General features: G+C 39.7%; 1 protein-coding gene across 1 annotated transcript in view; it reads right to left on the reverse strand.

Annotated features, from left to right (window-relative positions):
* The window catches only part of LOC139927398 (ephrin type-A receptor 6), a 62,316-nt gene extending 42,414 nt beyond the window's left edge, over positions 1-19,902 (reverse strand). The window contains exons 1-3 of the mRNA XM_071919523.2: positions 19,824-19,902; positions 14,276-14,340; positions 2,943-3,071 (exon numbers count right to left, since the gene is read on the reverse strand). Coding sequence (XP_071775624.2) covers positions 2,943-3,071; positions 14,276-14,340; positions 19,824-19,902 — 273 coding nt within the window. The remainder of the gene's footprint in view (positions 1-2,942; positions 3,072-14,275; positions 14,341-19,823) is intronic.
* Between the last annotated feature and the right edge of the window lie 384 nt (positions 19,903-20,286).

The following is a 20,286-nucleotide window of genomic DNA, read 5'->3' on the forward strand; positions in this document are numbered from 1 at the left end:
TGTATATTCATAGCAATGAAATAATGTGTTAGCAGATGATATGGCCAAGAGGGAGCATGTCATTGGAAAACAGGATGGGGCCCAAAATTTAACCTTGAGGAACTCCACAGGTAATGTGTGCTGAAGAAGAAGAGTTTCCTATAGTGATGGAGAATGTTCTATGTGAGATTAAGTCTTGTGTCTTTGATGCCAATCCAGAACTTTAATTAAAATTGTATGTTGTAAAAGTTATAGTTAGCCTGATATTCCAGTTCTGATGAAACTGATTGTCGGCTTCTTATTCACAGTGAAGGATTACCTCCGGAGTTGTTTTCTATGCCGTGACATTGAATTTGCAGTGAATGCAAAACTGATTTAAAAATATTTTTAATAGAACGAATACACATCAATTCTCTCTGTTCCATTCTTGTTTGCACTTTTCTCCCATATTGCTGTTTATTTCACCTTAGTCAAAGACTAGTGTATATGCATGTTATGTCACCAAAGTCAAGCGCTGTCTAAAAGAAATCTGGAGCGGCACGACAACACCCACCACCAGAGGTTCAAGGAGAGCCACCCACTGAAGAGCGCCATTTGTGCAAGGGAAAGTTGAGGAGCTGAAATCGGGGATGCAGGCTCTGCCGTTCACAAAAACAACAGCTTGAAGTAAGACAGCCACTGAGGCATAATTATGTGTAATCTACCTTTAGGCTAAATACAAGAAGCCTTTTCCAAACGACTATTTATGCAAAGAGGCAAAACCCGTTATCGCAGACACTCATTTCCAGGGTTTCAAAAACAAAGCAGACATCAAAACCGCACTGGGTAGTGTACTGCTGGGCCCTGCCACAGTCAGGGCCGAGGCATTATCAGAGGAGCACTCTCAAAGTTTTTCACTATAGTTCCATGAATCTGTGGCTATAATGGACTTGCTGTATTTGTAAGAATGGCTTTCCAGGATTATACAAGCAAGAACTTTCACACTTTTGTATTTCAAAGAGAAAAACACAGAGATGAGGTTATTTCCAATGGTATGTACATTAAAATGATATTCCCATTCATAAACTGGTGGCAATCACCACAGAGGGTGCGCCAGCAATGCAGTGTGTGATCTGGGTTTATATCACTGTGCCATAATGACACTTTTGGGGAAACCACTGTGTGATTTATCAACAGTCCTTGATGGGGAAGGTGGTGGACTTTACTCATATAATAGCACTTGTGGTTAAACTGGTTAACTTTGGGCACTTCAGCACCGTTTACTTAAAGGGTAACTTCGGTATTTTTCAACCTGGACCCTATTTTCCCATCTTTTCGTGTCTAAGTGACTAAAGGGGACAACAATTTTTGAAAGTGGTCCAGTATTGAGCGAGATCGCTTCAGCCAGCAGCCGCGAAACGAGCTGCAATGTAATCCAACGGGGCAAATCACACCGTCAATGTACGTCCACTATCCGGTCTGTGTGTAACTTCCTGCAACAACTCAACTCTCGCGAGACTTGAGCGAGACTTGGTTACACACAGACCGGATCAAGTGTAAGGTAAAGAAAAACGTTTAATTTCTCTGTAGGGTCCTTTCCATAATGTTGTCAGACACTTATAATAACAATCTGAGCCTGTCAGTGGCAAAACAAGCACTTTTAGTGGACGTACATTGACGGTGCGATTTGCCCCGTTGGATTACATTGCAGCCCGTTTCGCGGCTGCTGGCTGAAGCGATCTTGCTCAATACTGGACCAATTTCAAAAATTGCTGTCCCCTTTAGTCACTTAGACACAAAAAGATGGGAAAATAGGGTTCCAGGTTGAAAAATACTGAAGTTACCCTTTAAGTTGCTATTGGATGAGAGAGTTTGAGGCTGTTTATACTGTAAGAACCTACTCCTCCACACTAATGTTGGGTGGTTGAGTCATGGTAAGGTGTTGCTGCAGTTTGTTGACTTGCTGCCTACTGCCTTTTTTGTCGATTAGGAATGAGGAGCAAGAGATACTGTGCGATGATGCATGGCGGCTGGACCTGCGGTTTCTGACAGACCCGACAGCAAAACTGAAGACGCTCAACTACTGTACGAGCTGCAGGGGAGAGACAAGGACAAGCCTCATATGATAAGCGCAGTGAATGTGTTCAAGGCCAAGGTCAGCGTCTGGACCATCCAGCTACAGAACAAAAGGCTGACACTCTTTCCCAACCTGGAGAGAATTTCACAGCCAGTCCTGACCGCCAGACACAGCACTTAACCCCTCACAATTCCATCTCTCAATTCTACAGAAGGTTTGTTGGACTTCATGTTTCTACTCTGACATGTACTGCCATTTCTGAGTCAATTGACTTGACCATAGGTGAACTCTTTGAATGACATTCAAAGGAATTTGGATGCACCTTAATTCAATTTGGAGTGTCATGTACTTATTGAATCAAAATATATTTTTGATTCATTTGCAAAATACACAAATCCAATATGACATCATGTGTTATTGTGTGTAGATGAGTGACATATGTAGCAGCGTTACGTCAAAAACGAAATGACTGCCATTGACAGCAATCAAGTTCATTCCAGCCCTATCTCAATAATTTGTATATAAGCCAATTTAATAAAAGGCTGAGAAATTAAGGCAATAATACATGGGCAACTTTTGGAGGCGATGGAAAAATGTTTTGTCTACCTCCCTCCACAGGGAGAACAGAATGCAGGGCTACAGAACGGCGTCCTGGAGCTGCTAGGGATTCAGTGTCATGCAGGGAAATCTTTGCTGACATGGGGGCTTGAACCTGAGTCATCTGGTTGAAGAAAGGTCTCTAGGTCACCCTGTTGCTCTAGTATTAGCAACTGGGACAAAATCAATGGGGATGGCTAACTAGCAACAGTTTCACATCAAAATTCCTGGTAAAAGTTCCCATCTACACTGTCTCAAAATGTTGCCAATGTAACGTCGGAAGAGCAAGTATGTGTGATGTTGTCCAGACCCTCTGTGCAGCCTGCCGCTGGATCCACCCAGAGCGTAGCCAGTTGTTCTGGTTCGGCTCCATCACGTGGCACACCTGGAAGGTGTGGATGGGGCGGTTCTGCTCATCCATCTCTGTGATGGCATCCCACTGTTAGTTGAGCAATGAAGGAGAGAGAAGAGGGAGAGCAAGGAGATGAAATAGGTGTTTATATTGATCTGCTGTTCTTAAATATACATCACAGCATGCACTGTATAATGAATACAGTAAATTACCCTATACTATGGTGTAGGGAAAATGTCAAGTAGCGAGTAGAAATAAATGATTGGGACTGATTGGGAACACCATGTTTCCTTCTCTCTTTTGATCACACATAGAACTCAAACTTGATAAATGTATTTATCATTGTGCCCATAAATTAAATTATAGGCACATAGCTTTGGCGTGTATACCTGCTTGATACATTCCTTGGCTTTTGTACATACGGCCAAGTATATTTCCAGGCGCTAGTACCTTTATTGATGCCTTAGAATTGACATTTGTGTATCTAGAGCCAGCAGCATTAACCTCCTCAGCTTTTTAATTATAAAATTTAAACAAGCTCTCTTCACAGTTCAGACTTCTCTCTGCTGTGACTCTTAATTGACTAATGATAACGCTGCAGGATGCTGCATTTATTGACATTTTAAATCAATTCCAATCAATTAGTCAATTTCAGTCGGTTTTAGTCTTTTCATTTGAGGGTGTTAGTTAACACAGAACTTGTCAACCAGTGTTTGACTGACTCTTTTGACTCATTTGAAAGCAAGGGAAGGTTTCAAGGCAATTGCTATGCTGTAAAAGAGGCATCTGTGAGAACAATATTAAAAAAGAAATAGAACCTGCAAGAGTTACGCTAGATAATTAGGCCTAAGTAATTATCATTAGCAATAGCGCAGTTATTTTTACTCTCTAACTTATTAGCATAGTCAACAGTAGATTAAGCCTTTTGTTTTTGGGGAGCAAAAGTTCACTAGTCAACATGATTCTTTCATTTTTCAGCTGGGCATGTACGCAGTGATCGCTGCATCATCCATTCATCATTTGTGCTTACAGAGGCATGTCACCCATATTACAACTCTCTTTGGTTCAAGGCTTCGAGGTAATTTTTTCTCCACGGTTTATCTTCAGATATTTAATTTGAATTCTTGATGAACCCATTCACTCTACTAATAAACTTGAAAATAAAATATAATAATACAAAATACCATAATGAATTTGAAAACTATATTTTGCCCACATTATACCTCCGTTGAGGCCTAAGGACATGCTAAGTTTTCATTTCACTGAGCTCTTTTTAAGACTACATGGAATAAACATCCTCTGGATGACTTGAAGAACATTAACTTAGACAACAAAGAAAGTGTTTTAGGAAATATGTGGGCTGTGTATGATACTGTTGTATTGTTCTAATGAAAATTAGACTGAATTTGATTTGATTCTTTGGTAATGACAGGTAATAACTATCTGTGTATTTCACACTAGTTTAGTGTTTAAAACTAGGTCAGTTGTTGAGTGACTGTTAGGTGTGTAGCTGCAAGTAATAGCATGGTGTCGATGGTGGGGAGTGACATTCAATTTACTGATTTTTATAGTAGAGAAGTAGGCAATGATTTGTAATGAGTTTACACTCAGACATTAAGGGAGCAGCATATGAATTTCAACGTTTGTGGATGGGTCTGGGTGTTTTTAGGGATGCACTGAAATGCCATTCTGTATGGAAACATCCAGTCAAGGGTGTGTGTTGTATTAGTATGTATTAGGTTGGAGATAATTTGCGAATGTGGTAGTTTGGAGATTACAATACATGCACCCATGGTCAGTTTTCAGACTTGTTCCATAAAATGTTCAACCTGTGCACGTACTTTCTCATGCAGTGAAACTTTATTTGGCTGTAGAAACACACTGAGTTCGTCTTACTAATGTTTTCACAGCTGTTACATCACCCAGAACCTCTCGTTTGTCTGCTGTGCTTGAAAGGTGTGATGATCAGAGGTTCAAAACCCCCTAACGTTTATTGACAGAACTTGTTCTTTCTCACTATCCCTGTGGCATTTCACAGGCTGCTGAGTTTGTGGCAATTTCATAGCCAGACACTTAATGATCACTCAAGAACATAAGATAAATGGGAGTTGTAGCAGATCTTGGATGCTTGATCCTTCAGCAAGTATGTGCTTAGTTGTGCTTAGTTAATGACACTGAACTATGCTGCAAATATGTTCTGAGAAAAAAAGAAACTACGTCACTGATTATTTTGTCCTTGGTCAAGAGAGGAACAGAGTAGATCAAATTCAACATGGTGACTATAGGGTTGAGATGTGAAATCTGATCAAAAAGGATTCAGATTTATCACACATCACACTACTATCCAACATATAGGCATGCACGTGCACACACACACACACACACACACACGTCCATATTGCAGTCTTTGCAAAGCAAACCTATCTATCCATCTATCTATCTATCTATCTATCTATCTATGTCTCTGTCTTACACAAACAAACAAACAAACACACACACACACACACTGAGACAACAACCATGGAGAGGCCTCATTATGGGCAGTTCTGACCTTCTTAGATGAGAGACAGAACTAGTTGAGTCTCAGAGGAAATTGAACTAAGAGGTAGAGTGTTCAAATATAAATTATTTAATACACCTTAACCTTGAGTGGAGTGTGCGAACGCAATTAATCTTATATTAATTAAACTATCTAAATTAGCTCTATGAGACACCCAAGGGGTAAAATGATTAATCAATCATAATCACTCCTTCTTTCATTTGGAGCTCCTGACACCCACTGCTACGCCTGTGCCTTTATGATGTTAAGTGAAATTTGAGATGGTATATAATGATGCAACTGCCACGGCCATGAGGAATATTCAAGGTGAACGAGCTAAATCTCACAACGTAAGCAACAACTTGGCAAAGCTTACTGCTGTAGGCTATATTCAGTTGGTAATTTGCTAAATATATCAGTGTAAACATATTTTAATTATTGGTAACACTTTTTGCATAGGCAACATTAAGTATTAGGCTAGATTTAATTAACAATTAACTACAGACCAGCGTTGGGCAAGTTAGTCGGAAAATGTATAGGCTACTCTTTACTTATTCATTTAAAAGGTGATCACGTTACTTTACTAATTACTCAATACTCAACAGGAGCAGTAGCCTAGTTAGTTACATTACTCGTTACATTACTTTCCCTTTCGTTGGCAGTAGAGGCCTGGTTTTCCCCGAGCTTCACATTGCTGTGTTGCGTGTATTAGATGTTTTGATCAATTGGATTTTGTTTTTCGCTTTGGAAAGTGTTCTGCTGCCCACACAAAGTTTACAACGGACGATAATGTTCTTTGCATCCTTGGCTGAGATAAATTCAAAGTAATGGAAATACTTACAGCTGCTGAAACTAGGCTATGCGTCTCACACTCACCTTCCATCTTTTGTTCTACGTTTTTAGCTAATAGCCGACGTAAACCTGCCCGCGCATGCCCATAAGATCTACCTATGACGAAAAAAACTGAAATTTTGGAAAAAGAAAAAGAAAAAACTTCAAAGGAGAGAAAAGAAAAGGTTGAAGGGGGGTTAAGGTTTAAATAAGACAGTAACGGAGAGTTACTGGAGTAACTGTAATGTAATTACCGAATATGAAATTGTAATCCCTCGCACTACTCGTTTCTACCGCCCAACACTGACTGTAACTATATGCATAATCATAATGTGATATATGTGTGATTATAATACATGATATTTCATAATGCCATAAATCACTACCAAACTACATTAAAGCTGAGATGGGACTGTTTCTAAATTGTGTCATGATGAGACACAACATATAACCCTGGTATGAGCTTCTTATGGCATATAGCCTATACAGCTCAATTATTTTGTTTCATTTCATTAAATCTCATTAAATCTCAAATTCAAATCATTCATTAGTAGTATTATCAACACAAATGTGAGAGGCCGGCTACTAGCCTACTGTACAGGACTAAGCCACTGCAAGGCTTTGTCACATGTCATTCATCCTGTCTTTCCTGACATTTTATGCTATAATGTCCAATAAAGCAGAAATGCTGTAGCAATCACAGAAAACTGTAACCTTGAGCAACTTGACTTCTACTTTTGATGTTAGAAGACTTTTTTTTTTAATATATTATGGATGTGACTTGGTACACCAAGTGAAGTCACATATATAACTGGGGTTATACACTGCATAGTCTGTCATTATCACGTCCTCCTTACTGAGCTAAAAACAAAAACATATCTTTTAAAGGAGGCTGGGTTTCTGGTTTGCATAACATCAGTCTTACAACTAAGTGGAGTTCCATTATGCATATAAACAAGAGAAAATGGTGATTTGTCACTCTGGTCTGTGCCACAGTGTTCTAAAATGCACCCTAGGGATGTGCTACGGTTCAGAGCAGAGAAAACAAAATGCAAACTCTGGTTTGAAAGATGGCCTGTAGCCCATGCTCTCAGAGGCAATCAGATACAGTGTGCACCTACTAATCTCTCTGCCTATAGCCCAGAGCTTAGCAGACTATCAGGAGCCAGGTTTTGAGTACAAGGTGTAGAAAGCATATATTGAACTCATATTGATACTGCAATATGAAAGAATGAAGGGGGGAAGGGGGGAGGACTCCAAACTGCTTTTAACTTTGTATACTGTTCCTTATATCAACTGACACTTTAATCTGAATGTTAATGAAACAGCGTATGCTCGAAGGCAAAGTGATCGAGACTCTTTAATCGTTTAAGTACTTAAGGATAGTATTTGATGACTGCATTTCCTTCAGGGCACATATTTTTTTTCCATTCATTCTTTCTCTTTATCTGGTTATTTCTATTCAAGCTGACGAGGGCCAGGAGCCTATCCCAGCAGCATACTGGGAAACACCCTGGTCAGGTCCCCGGTCCAGCTCAAGGCTAACACAGATAGACAGACAATCACTCACACTCATATTCAGGCAATTAGGAGTCTCCAATCCACCTGACTTGCATGTCTTTGGGACGTGAAATGAAACCGGAGCACCTGGAGTAAACCCACATGAACAAATAAACTCCACACAGAAAGGGCCTTCTTGCTGTGCGGCAACAGTGCAACAGTGTTTATAGTAAATGTGGCCTTAATTTTGAGAAGCACCAGCGCTAACAATAGTGTGAGACAGAATTTCTTAACTTCCTTTCACCTCACTGAGTCATGGCCAGGTAGTCCTTGGCCTCATCACTGACCTCAGAAAGGGAAAGCGGTGTATTAACCTCAGAAAGGGCCATTACCTCCAGGTCCATCATATTTATCCTAGTTAGGGGTTAGGGGTGATTCCATCTTGAAATACTGCCCAATCATAGATAGAAAATTTGTCAATAGCAGCCGTGCTGACCGCTGGATTTCCCTTCAGAGGAACTGTGTTGACCTCAGGAAGGACTTTCAGTTCCATCTGCGAAGGAACTGTTGTATCAGCGAGAACCTGTGGGAAGATCCTGGCCTGAACCTGTCTAATTCAAAGCTCTGTGCTGACTGGAGATATAGCCTTATCAGAAAGGGCCTCCTGGTGGAGTTTGGTTAGCTTTTCTGGCTGATATTCAGTCACACTGGGAAGAAGACAGTAATCCCAAGAGTTGGCCTGTGGGGAAGTCTTGTCTTCAACTCTCTGTGACAGATTCACCATGACAGTGTCTGTATGGAGCTCAGGTTTTAGTGGAGAGGTGATGTCTTCTTGGCAAACCGCCTTAGTTGCCACTGTGGTTGTGTTCATCACTCTGGATAACTGCTGAGGCTCTGTGATTACCATTGCAAGTCTTCCATCCTCATACAGGGCATCACAAAGAAGTTTAACCTCTTCTTCTGTGAGGAGCAGTGTGACCTTCATTGGAGCTAAACTCATATCAGGAAGGGTCTCTATAGTTTCCCTAACCCTTCCTTTTTCATTCTGGTGACCACCGTAGGAAAGGTGTTCAGATGTTGCTCCTCACACCTATATCTACAGAATGGATGCTCATCTGGCTTACTAGCTGCAGCTCCTGATTGGCTTTCAATAGAGAAATGGTAGGCTACAGAGGAGAATCACTGAGGACTTCTTTTTTATCGCTTCCTTAGTAGATGACTGTTCGCTACTTGAAGAGTCTCGGAGAGGACTTCTGCCTCTGAGGTAAAGTGGTCTGCCTCATCCTGCTTTGAATGCGTCTTCAAACTGGTGATGACTGCTTGTAGCTGCCGCTCACTGACTTCAGAGAGAGCCTCTTTAGCTTTCTCCATTTCCACAGTTGCAGCGCGACCTTAGGAATGGCATCACAGGCTGTTGCATAGCCCTGTCATCGTGCAGAGACAAGCAAATCTTGGGCACTTGCGGGAGGATTTCTACCTCAACTTGCTATGATGTTTCTCCCTGATGGCTCCCTGTAACCCAACCTAGTTACACACAGACACACACACAAGCTGCTAACCAGAGGTTATCCAGCTTACTTTGGGGAGGTCCATCTGATATACTGCTGTGTTGACTATATTCTGAAATAGACTTACATGAGAGTTGCTTGAAGCCCCACAACTCACAACACGTATGCTTTGTCTATACAGTATGTAAGTATATACAATATGGATCTTGTACCATATATATGCAGTACTGCTGACAGTACAGTACTGCTGACTTTGCCTGTGCCATATGTATATGCAGTACTGCTGACAGTACAGTACTGCTGACTTTGCCTGCACCAGGGAAACACCCATAAATACAGTGAAGAACATATTGAGGGGTATTTTGCTTTTAGATAACATTTACCAAAGCATGTGAACCAATGCATGTGAAAGGTTTCCTTCAGTAGTGCTATATGTACATAAACATCAAAACAGGAAAAAATAATAATAAGGCAGATCCCTAACTACCTCCCTGGTTATCACAAAAGTTGGCATAGCAACATTTATGGGAAATCAGCAGGGTCGGAATGCAGCTTTGCCCATTCAGTTTGCCTGGCTGAAATTACATGTTGAATAAATGTGGCTTATCTATATTTCATGAATAAATATATTAACTACAGCACGCTCATGGTCCCTTTGGATTCAACACAACAAATCACCAGAAAGTGAGAGAGAGAGAGAGAGAGAGAGAGAGAGAGAAAGAGAGAGAGAGCGAGAGTGAGAGAGAGAGGGAGAGAAAGAGACAGAGAGATGAAGATAGAGACAGAGAGAAAGAAAAAGCTAGTGAGAAAGAGATAAAGAGAAAGAGATGCTCTTTATGAGAGCTACTGTAAACACTGAAGACACTCTTATTATTTCATATAGAAGATGTTTTAGATCCTTCAGCTGGGTTTTGCATTGGGCCCCAGCTCTTACAATATATAGTAATCTTGACAAAATCATAATCGAATGCTGCTATACAATTATTGGTCCATTGGCTAAATATTTAAAATATGTGAGACACCAGTGGTGAATACCTACTTAAATGCATGTGAGTGTGCCAAAGCACACATTCTTCATTAGTATTGATGTGGTCTAGCAAATTATTTTTTTAATACAAGAATTTAGAGGAGTTGTTGGAGGATGTAATGAACAGAAAACTTTCAAATTCCTTGTTCAAGGCTGTCAATGTCCAGAATTTAATTACACAAAATCAATGGACCAAGTGCTTGCAGATGGCAACCTCCTGGTTTGACAACATGTTGTCTGCCAAACGGTCAAGGAGGCTGCATAAATCCTTTGTAGTCATGGAAATAACAGCAATTATAAGGCACTCAAAGAAACTTCTTGAAGATCCCCTCTCCATCTGTAAGGGTTTAAGGTTCAGTCATTCATTCATGTGCTCACAGCTGCATTATACACAAATTATACACAAATATTCACAGATACACACACACACACACACACACACACACACACACACACACACACACACACACACACACACACACAAAAAATCACCTTGAATAAAGTACATCACTGAAATCCAATTGACCAGTGTAACCAAATAAGAAAGCAAACAAGCTGTATCACACTGACTGCATAGCCCAAAAGGTTAGAAATTTAGCTGTTAAATAAAAGAATAACATTGTGAATTCATTCTTTGTACACATTTGCAACTAACTGTTGAATGGTCTCAAACAGCTTCAAAACAATGACACCAAGGCCATAAAAGTGAACTGAACTGGTTCTGAAAACATTTTAAAGTTCAAGTATATAGGAGGCCTAAGAGTTTTTCACAGTTTGGCCATTTGACAGTAACTCTAAACTTTTATAGGTTTTTACATGTATGTGCTGGTTTATGGTATGAGAAAAGTGGAGCTTGCACTGGCAATGTACTTTACTAATTATATCTTATTAGTATTATAGGTCAATGACCTGTAATATGGTAGAATTTTTCAGGGTGACAAGAGAGAGAAACATGATCAGTGCAGTCAAATAAAGGCACATATCAATGGCTATGTTTACATAATTTGAATTAATGCTCTAATAATTATAATATACCAAATATATAAGAATATCTGGAAAAGTAGCTGATATAATATTATATAAATATACAATATGTAAGTCCCTCCTAACATAAACTACAGTCACATTGCTGCAATGGTGTTTATGTTGCTGTCATTTTCATTTATTCAGAGTCAAAATTTCACAAGCATGGAACTTGGATGTAAACAACCGCAAGTGCTATAAAAAATTAAAACAGCACATTGAAGATATGCTTGGAAAATGTCACGTGCAAACATTTTGATTGGACTCAGATTAGACTGCACAGATGTACAAACAATCATCCAAAAATGTGATTAAGTTTGCAATGCTCTACATTTTAATTACAGTATGAATCATCGAAGTAACTTAATTAGATAAATGTTTACATGGCCCATGTGCATGTACCATGTCATATGCCAGAAGGTCTTGTAAAACACATTATTGGCCTTTAATGAAAAAGGAGATTAAACTGCATGACCTCACCTATGCAAACACCACACACACACACACACACACACACACACACACACACACACACACACACACACACACACACACACACACACACACTTATGTACAGTGCACAGGTACTGTTGTATCAACAGCATGGCACAAGCACTCAACCTGGCTAAGAGGTGTGAGGTTTTGATTAAAACAAGACTATTTGTCACTGTCAGGATAAAGGGAAGAGAGAGAGAGAAAGGTTGTGAAAATATCATTAAATCCCTGTTGTTGTGATGAATTATTGATTTGATGCGAAGCTGGGCGGTGGTGTTTTGTTGTGTTTTTGTTCAACCAATTAATGGTGTTGTTGCTCCTCACAGCAAAATCTGTTTAGGCTGTGCAAGGGAGGAGAAGGTGTTTCAATATTGGTATTTGGCCCTAAACATATCATTGCACTTTGTTGTTGTTTATTGGTTTTGTTCCAAATGGATTTATTGCACTTCTAATAATAGCCTTAAAGCAGAAACAGTCCCCCTACTATCTTGTTTCCCAACCCGAACTAGACATTATAAGATCATGGAAAAATTATTGTCGTTGCACATGGTTACTCAGTCCCAGCTGAAATATTTATAAGATACAAATGAAATGAGCAGTTATTTCCCATCAGGCTTAGCCCTGTGAGAATGATGTGCCACAAATTTGTTTTACCACTAGGTATTTTTAAGGTTTGATCAATTCCACCTTCATCCCACATAAATAAGCAGAGTTGCAGATGTTCAATCAAAGCACAAAGCCAGAGACAGCCTCTATTGACTTGAGATCTCTCAGCTGTAGGAGTGTTACCCGGCTTTTATGCTCCAAGAATGGGTTCTTAAAAACACATTTGTGATCAAATGTTTCATATTCTACTTTGTGAATTCTAATGTACATTATGGCACTTAATGTTAAGTGTGTTTTAGTGATGAATGGAGTGGGGATAAGTGGGTGCAGTGGAAGAACATGCAGTAAATTTAGTTTAAAAAATGGTGACGTCTTACTAACAATATGCAAGATGCATAAGTATGTTTACATTTACTGACGCCATGTGTATGAATGATCCATAAGGCTTGTATTAAAGAGCTTTATAGTAATAAGACATGAACTGCTACCATGTCAGAAGGGCTAAAGTTAGCCACCAAGCCAGAGAGCTCCTGCCATGAATGTCAGCTTTTGAGAGTGAACATTAGCTACCAAACAACTAACATAAAGGTTATTAGTTATTAAATGGCTATTCAAAATCAGTGTAGGAGAACATATCCTGTCATACACAGTTCAAATTCAGAACTGTAGATTACTTATTTTATCCAGTTTTAATTGACAAGTGTATATTAGATGCAACATTTACTTTACCTCCCTATTGAGCTTCGAGTATAACGTGCATAATCAGAAGAGTCACTTAAATTGGCACATAATGAATGCCTCTATTTGTTTTCATGACATTGGTGCAGAGACATACTGACAACATACAGCACTTGTTGACACATTTAAATAGTTCACATTGAGAATTTTACCCATCAGGATTGTGTCAAAAGAGCTTGGTATAGACGCTGAAATGATGGAATCTGTCAGGACCTGATGGGTTTGACTTGGGCTTAAATTTTCAATTTTTAATTTTAATTGCACAGTTTGGGCTAAGAGTATTGCCGGAATATTTTTTTTTTTTAGAACAGCATGGCCAGGTTCATATGGCATGCTGGTAACAAAGTTGACAGTTTCTGCCTGTCAGGGGATTCATTATGTAAAACACCTCACCTGTTGTCAGTGATGGTATTTTCATAGAAACATAAGGTCTTGTCTCCCATATTGTGTAAAAATATGGCTATTTTGGGTTTATTATTATCCGGGTCAAGCTCAAGTAAAGCCCAGACCCTTTTTGCTCGATGGGTTTGGGTTTGGGCAGAAAGTTTGTAGGCCAGTGTTCGAAGAGCTTGAATTTTTAGGCCTGAGATAAGCTCCAGTTACAAAAGAACATTGGATATTGGGAGGATTGGACATCTAAACCTTACTAATTAGTAGAAGTTGCTCATCAAAGTGAAATGTTCAGATGATTGACATTATCTGAAATGTTGAAAACCTTATTCACAATAGAAATACGGTCCTGTGCATTATCTAAATTCCAATTCAATTTGCATTTATTGTTTCTTATATGTAAAGATCATTGTGTTTTCATAGTTTTTGAAGTTTTCCCTATACAAAAAAAGTAGAGAAAAGAGTTTTTTATCAAATGATGCATCAACATCACCACTCTATGAATACAATTATTTTACACAGCAGTTTTTCATTCAGTATCCCCCCTGGGATGACTGGTTATCTTCAGTGTGGTTTGTGCAGAAATTGGCAAACAATTCACCCTTATTTCAAGAAGTACGCTAATATCACTCACCCCATTGACAGGATAGGTCTTCCAGTCCAGCTCTCCCAGCACTGTCGTGGTGTCCAGCAGAACCACTAGAGAGAGTGAGGGCGGTGAGAGAGAAATGTAATGTAAAATGGAGGAGAAAAGTTGCGAGAGTGAGAGAACGACAGTATAAGCACAGAGAGTGACAGGAGAGGGTAGAAGGTTGGAGAGAGAGTGTGCGAGAGAGGTTGGACAGTGAGTATAAAAAGGAGAGAAATGGAAGTGACAAAACAGGAAGAGAGCAGACAGTAGTTATCAAGCTGTCAGCAAAGACCTGACAGAGTTTCCAAGCCCTTATCAGATTCAACCACCTATGAAATAACAGCTCTTAGGAAAGTCCAGGACAACTCTAATACTAAGACCGAACCGCCCTCCATCTAGGTGAAGTCTGGAGGATTAGTACGCTACTTGCTGGAGGTCGGAGAATCCTGTGCTACTCCACATCAAAGATAAACCAAAGATGAATAAAGGGGAACACTGTGCACTTTATGAATGTTGAAAAAACCTATGGAAACTTTAAAGCACTTACACAGAATGAAACAATTTCCATGAAAATGACTTCGTTAAAATTGCACAGCTGCCTAAAAACACGACATGAACTCTGAAACCATAGAGGTTACTGTGTGGATATTGTCCTTGACAACAAACCTTTCCATTTTAGATTGATGCTTACTTCAAACCACAAGTGTTTACTACATGTTGTGTGTCTGTCTGCATCAGTGTGCATGTGTGTGTATGGGTGCACGGCAAATTTTCCAGTGTTAATAAGACTGGCAGTGTTGATTTGAACACTTGAAGGGTTGAATTAACACTGACAATTTTGCTGTGTATGTCCAGTCTTTTTGAGTGTGTGTGTGTGTGCTTGTGTGTGTGTGCATGTGTCTGTGCATGTGTGTGTGTGCATGTGTGTGTGTGTGCGTGCATGTGTACATACAAGTGTAAACAGCCCAAGCTGTCTGTACCCTGGTCACGGCGTAGGCATGAAGAGAGCCATTATCTGGCCCTTGCTAAGCCCTCTGAGCCAATTTGATATGATGAATGTGCAATTTCCTTTGTCTCCACACACTCAGTTAATTACAATCTCCATCAATAAAGTGCGTCCCACTTCACTGGTCCACATTATAGATCAGAGAGCCACATCTTCACACAACCTGTCATTCTGGCCAACAGTGGACTCAGACAAAGCTGAAGTGGTCTAACGGGCTTGCTGCTGTTTTGAATACAAGGTGAGATAGCAGGACAGATACACTTTGGTGAGACTAAAGGAACCGGGTCAGTATTTACAGTGACTTCATTTAGCCTTTATCCCCTGCTGGTAATTAAGGAGTGAATTATAACAGGATGGCCTTGTGGCTGTGCAGAAGGAGGAAAGAGAGAGAGGGGGGGGAGAGAGAGACAGACAGAAGGCAAAGACAAGAGAGAGAGAGAGAGAGAGAGAGAGAGAGAGAGAGAGAGAGAGAGAGAGACAGACAGACAGACAGAAAGAAAGATAGGCTAAGACAGAGAGAGAGAAAGAGAAAGAGAGAAATAGAAATATTGATTTTTGAGAAAATGAGAAACACATTGTTTCATAATCATGACTAATGTTCCATAGCATGTTTGACAGCAGCAAACTTTACCCACCAACTCCCTTTTTCTCACACACACATACACACACCCACACACACACACAGTAGCTGAACAATAATTAAATTCCAGCAACTATCTTTGGAGCCAGGAAATAATACACGACCCAAGACCACAGTGTTGGATATGATGCACACATTTCCTCACTCAAAACACACATACACACACACACACACACACACACACACACACACACACACACACACACACACACATATAGAAAAGGAGAAGAGTACTTTATTGGTAGGCCAAATCACATTCTTCTTGTCTAGACATCTACTTTGTCTGGGATCATAATAATACGCAATTGTCCATTGCAATTTTTCAACATTTCAGTAAATATAACTAATACAGTATGCCAAATGTTAATTCATATCTTTTGAATATGTGGCTAATGTCTAGGAAGTGTTTAGATTTAGTCCAGTCGCCCTTCATCTGTTACTTTTCGAAAAAGCCTCAGATAACAGACCTATAATCATCAATCATGGATTTTATTGATTGTCACTAACACAGCCTTTATTAAGCCTTGGCTTGGGAAGATAGGCTTAGTTTGCAGTGATGTATTTCTGTGGCTGATACCTAGGAAACCTGGACTTCAGCTGAGTGGGAAAGTATTATGTCTTCACTGCAAGAGGCTCATGCACACTCAAATAGATAGACATTAAGTCAGAATCCTCAATTACATAAGCATTTTGGCTGAGGATATCCAAGTAGACAGGCACTAGACTGAGATCCCTCAGAGAGAGAGAGACATTTCTCTAAGGGGCCCTAGTTTGAGAATATCTTTTTTTTTTTTTTTTTGCAGTTACCAGGATGTGTTTTCTGGTTAGTTATTGTTATTGGGAGAGGAAGAGTCATTATTTTCTATATAAGATACTAATTATCGACAGTAGCTAATCCACCTGATTATGAAATAGATTCATATGAAATAGATGCAATGCAGTATCTGCTTATGAACGATACTGCTGTCTTAGGATAAATTAGGTCCCAAAGCATACTGTACCTTTACAATGACAACAAACAACAAAACTACCAATTATTTTACTCTCTCTCTCATTCAAAGGGACATACTGTACATGTACCAGTGTTTCCCATTCATAAGAAGACCTAACCTTGGAATAATATCAGATAAATTGCTCCTAGCAATTTATCAACAAAGATCCATCTTATTCTCCATATAGGGGTCTGCAATTTAATCTGTCCAGTTGCTGGATTAGATACAACATCCGAACACGGCAGGCAGCAGAGCAACACACACACACACACACACACACACACACACACACACACACACACACACACACACACCCACACACACACACACACACGCACACACACACACACACACACACACACACACACACACACACACACACACCCACACACACACACACACACGCACACACACACACACACACACACACACACACACACTGTGAAATGAGAATGAAATGACTTATAGAGAGAGGTTTTGGTATGTAAAATTATTGTAGCTTGGTACTATAGAAGCCTATTCTGCTGTTTTTCTGAAAAAATGGCAAGCAATATATTCCATATTTTGTTAGTTGCCCGTCAAACCTGCTTGCAAGGTAGCAGTTACTTCCAGCTAGCAAAGTGTTGTGCTAGCCATATGAACAGGCTACTGTAAAACTGTAAAACCAGCAAAATAATGTTTTGAAAAATATATTAATTAACTTTCACTTTCAGTTTTTTGTTTGTTTTGTTGTAAAAAGCTAATTGAAAGTCTGTAATGATGCCACTTATTTCTTCAATGTACTTCTTGCATTTTGCTGTGATTTATTCAAGGCTGGGTTCAGAATTTATTCTGAAAAAATCATAAATTACATCTTTGTAATCTTATAAATCAGAAACTTGACTTTACAGCTAATAATACCATACTACAACTATGATATACTGTAGAAGTTTGAGATTGTGACATTTGTGATGAGGAAAGCACCTAAGCTAAATCGTTGAGATTCAAAGAACTACAAAGTAAGCCTTCTAATCCGTAACTACTGCAACTACTGTCTCACAATAGGCTACTACTTGTACAATTTACAAGCATTTTAATCCAAAGTACTGCACTCTACCATTCATTACTGTATTTCCCAGAATATAAGTTTCCCCTGGGTGCACCCCCTCCCCTTCAAGCCTCCCACCATCACAAGCAACTATCCTGTGGAAAACACTGTGCACACACACACACACACACACACACACACACCCCCCACACACACACACACACCCACACACACAAAGAGTGTGTGTGAATGTGAAGAAGAATTTGACATTTGGCTAGAGAAAGGGCTCCTGCCTTGTGTATGTTGGGCATTAATCATTTAGAAAGGTATATTAAACTGACTTCTGCAAATACGGGAAGTGGAAGACATCCAGAAGGGATTTTAACATTATGTCAACCATTTACTCAGAGGTTTGTGAGTGCCTGTGCTTGTGCATTTGTGCACTGTTGGAGAGGGGGGGGGGGGGGGGGGGGGTTATACTCAGAAAGCTTACTTCTTATTGTTAACGATTTGAAAATGAAGCAATTGAGAGGAGCATAATATTATTGTCCTTTTTGCTCCTATATGGAATTGCATGCACATATAAAAAATGTGCAGCAATCTGTTATTCCAACACATTTAGTCAGCATTGGTTGATGGTAGATGTCAGCCAATCTGTGAGGGAATATTTTTGGGCGTGCATAATTAGCCAAAATGCTAATATTATCAAACATCAACAAACTTCTTTACAAGGAGATTCAGGCTCATTCATCATTTCTTGCCCATCTAATTATTGCTAATCAGTAACAGAGCCAAAAGACATTATGATCAAAGTTTCTGGGTTGATTTTCAGCCAAGAATGTAGATGAAACTATTATACAAGACAGTAGTGCAATCACAGGCAACTCAGAAGTGTCATCTTAGCTGACAGTGTGTGCTGGAGCCTGAGGTTATATATACACTATATACACTTTGCTATAGCTGTGGGAATGTTTCTCTGCACACAAGTCGTGTGATTAAAAGTCAAATCTGGAAGTGCAGTATAATGCCAGAGCATTTTTCACCAGCTGGTTGATGGAGCTCTTAATACTGCACAACAAGCATGAATTTTGCATGCATTTCGATGCTGTAAAAGGTTTGTTTACATGTGTATTCTTTGTAAACTTTAGAGCCAAAGTCATCTCTTTCGAGTCGGGATGGGTTCTTAAAGTTGCTAAGAGATTATTTTCCATTGCCATGTCCAACCATTCAAGGATGTGTCAAATACATCCAGGATTAGGGCTACAGGTCTATTCATATATCAGCGCCTGGTAGAACAAACAAACTGACATTGCCATCTCCCATTTCTACAAACAGGGGTAATAGAAAAACACAAGTGAAAAGTTGGCACGGGTCACTTCTCAGGTGTGTCTGGTGCTATTAATGCAAATAAAAAGGCTATTTTGATATTGATTTGAAAAAGAATACTGTCACTTGTGAGAGGACTCATGCCACTGAAATTAGAGGAGGCATTAGCCTACATTATTTAAATATCCAGTAGGGTATTCTTTAAATATCCATAGCCTATTGACTTTTGAATAATGAAAATGCAAATATTTTTTGCTTTGAATATAATTTGATAAAAGTAGGCTTCAAGACATTAATTGTTTCCTATGGCAGCTTGATCCGTATCTTGATTTATGACTATCACTCTTATGAGACCGCACTGCAAAACATTACCTTGTGTGTGTGTGTGTGTGTGTGTGTGTGTGTGTGTGTGTGTGTGTGTGTGATGGGCAACGGAGGGGATCACAGGTCTTTAGATATTCATCAAGACATACATTAGGCTTATTGCAAAATATCAAAAAATACAAAATATTTTCTATTCGTCTATAGGGGAACAAAACTGTGACGCCCTTAATACGCACCTTGGTTGGTGGTCCCTGGGTCCGACAGGATACTTTTAAGCAAGAAGAAAAACACACAGTATTTCCCACTGGAGCGCATCTTGAGTCAAACATCCGCTGAGTGAGCGCGCTCTGAACTCTTTAACGTCGGACAGACACGTAAATAGATCCCAGGAATGAAAAAGGTAAGGAGATTTCATATAAAGAAGCTACTGCAATCCTCCCTTCATCCAGGCTCAGAAGGTCACTGTCGGATCCACAGGGGTTGTTATTTTTTTTTCTTTTTCTTTTTTTTTTTCAGCCAAACATCCTGATTCCCTCCATGAGGAGACAGGGAGAGAGACTGTGTAAACGTCGAGCCATTGCGCACACCATTGCGATGACTTGAGCTGTAGCAAGTTCAGAATAGATAAATCGTGGACTATGGATTGTATAAAACCCGATAATTCAGTAGATTATAGGCAGGACAGTCGGCGTATAGGCG

The sequence above is a fragment of the Centroberyx gerrardi genome, chromosome 1 (assembly GCF_048128805.1).
Source record: "Centroberyx gerrardi isolate f3 chromosome 1, fCenGer3.hap1.cur.20231027, whole genome shotgun sequence".
Lineage (NCBI taxonomy): Eukaryota > Metazoa > Chordata > Actinopteri > Beryciformes > Berycidae > Centroberyx > Centroberyx gerrardi.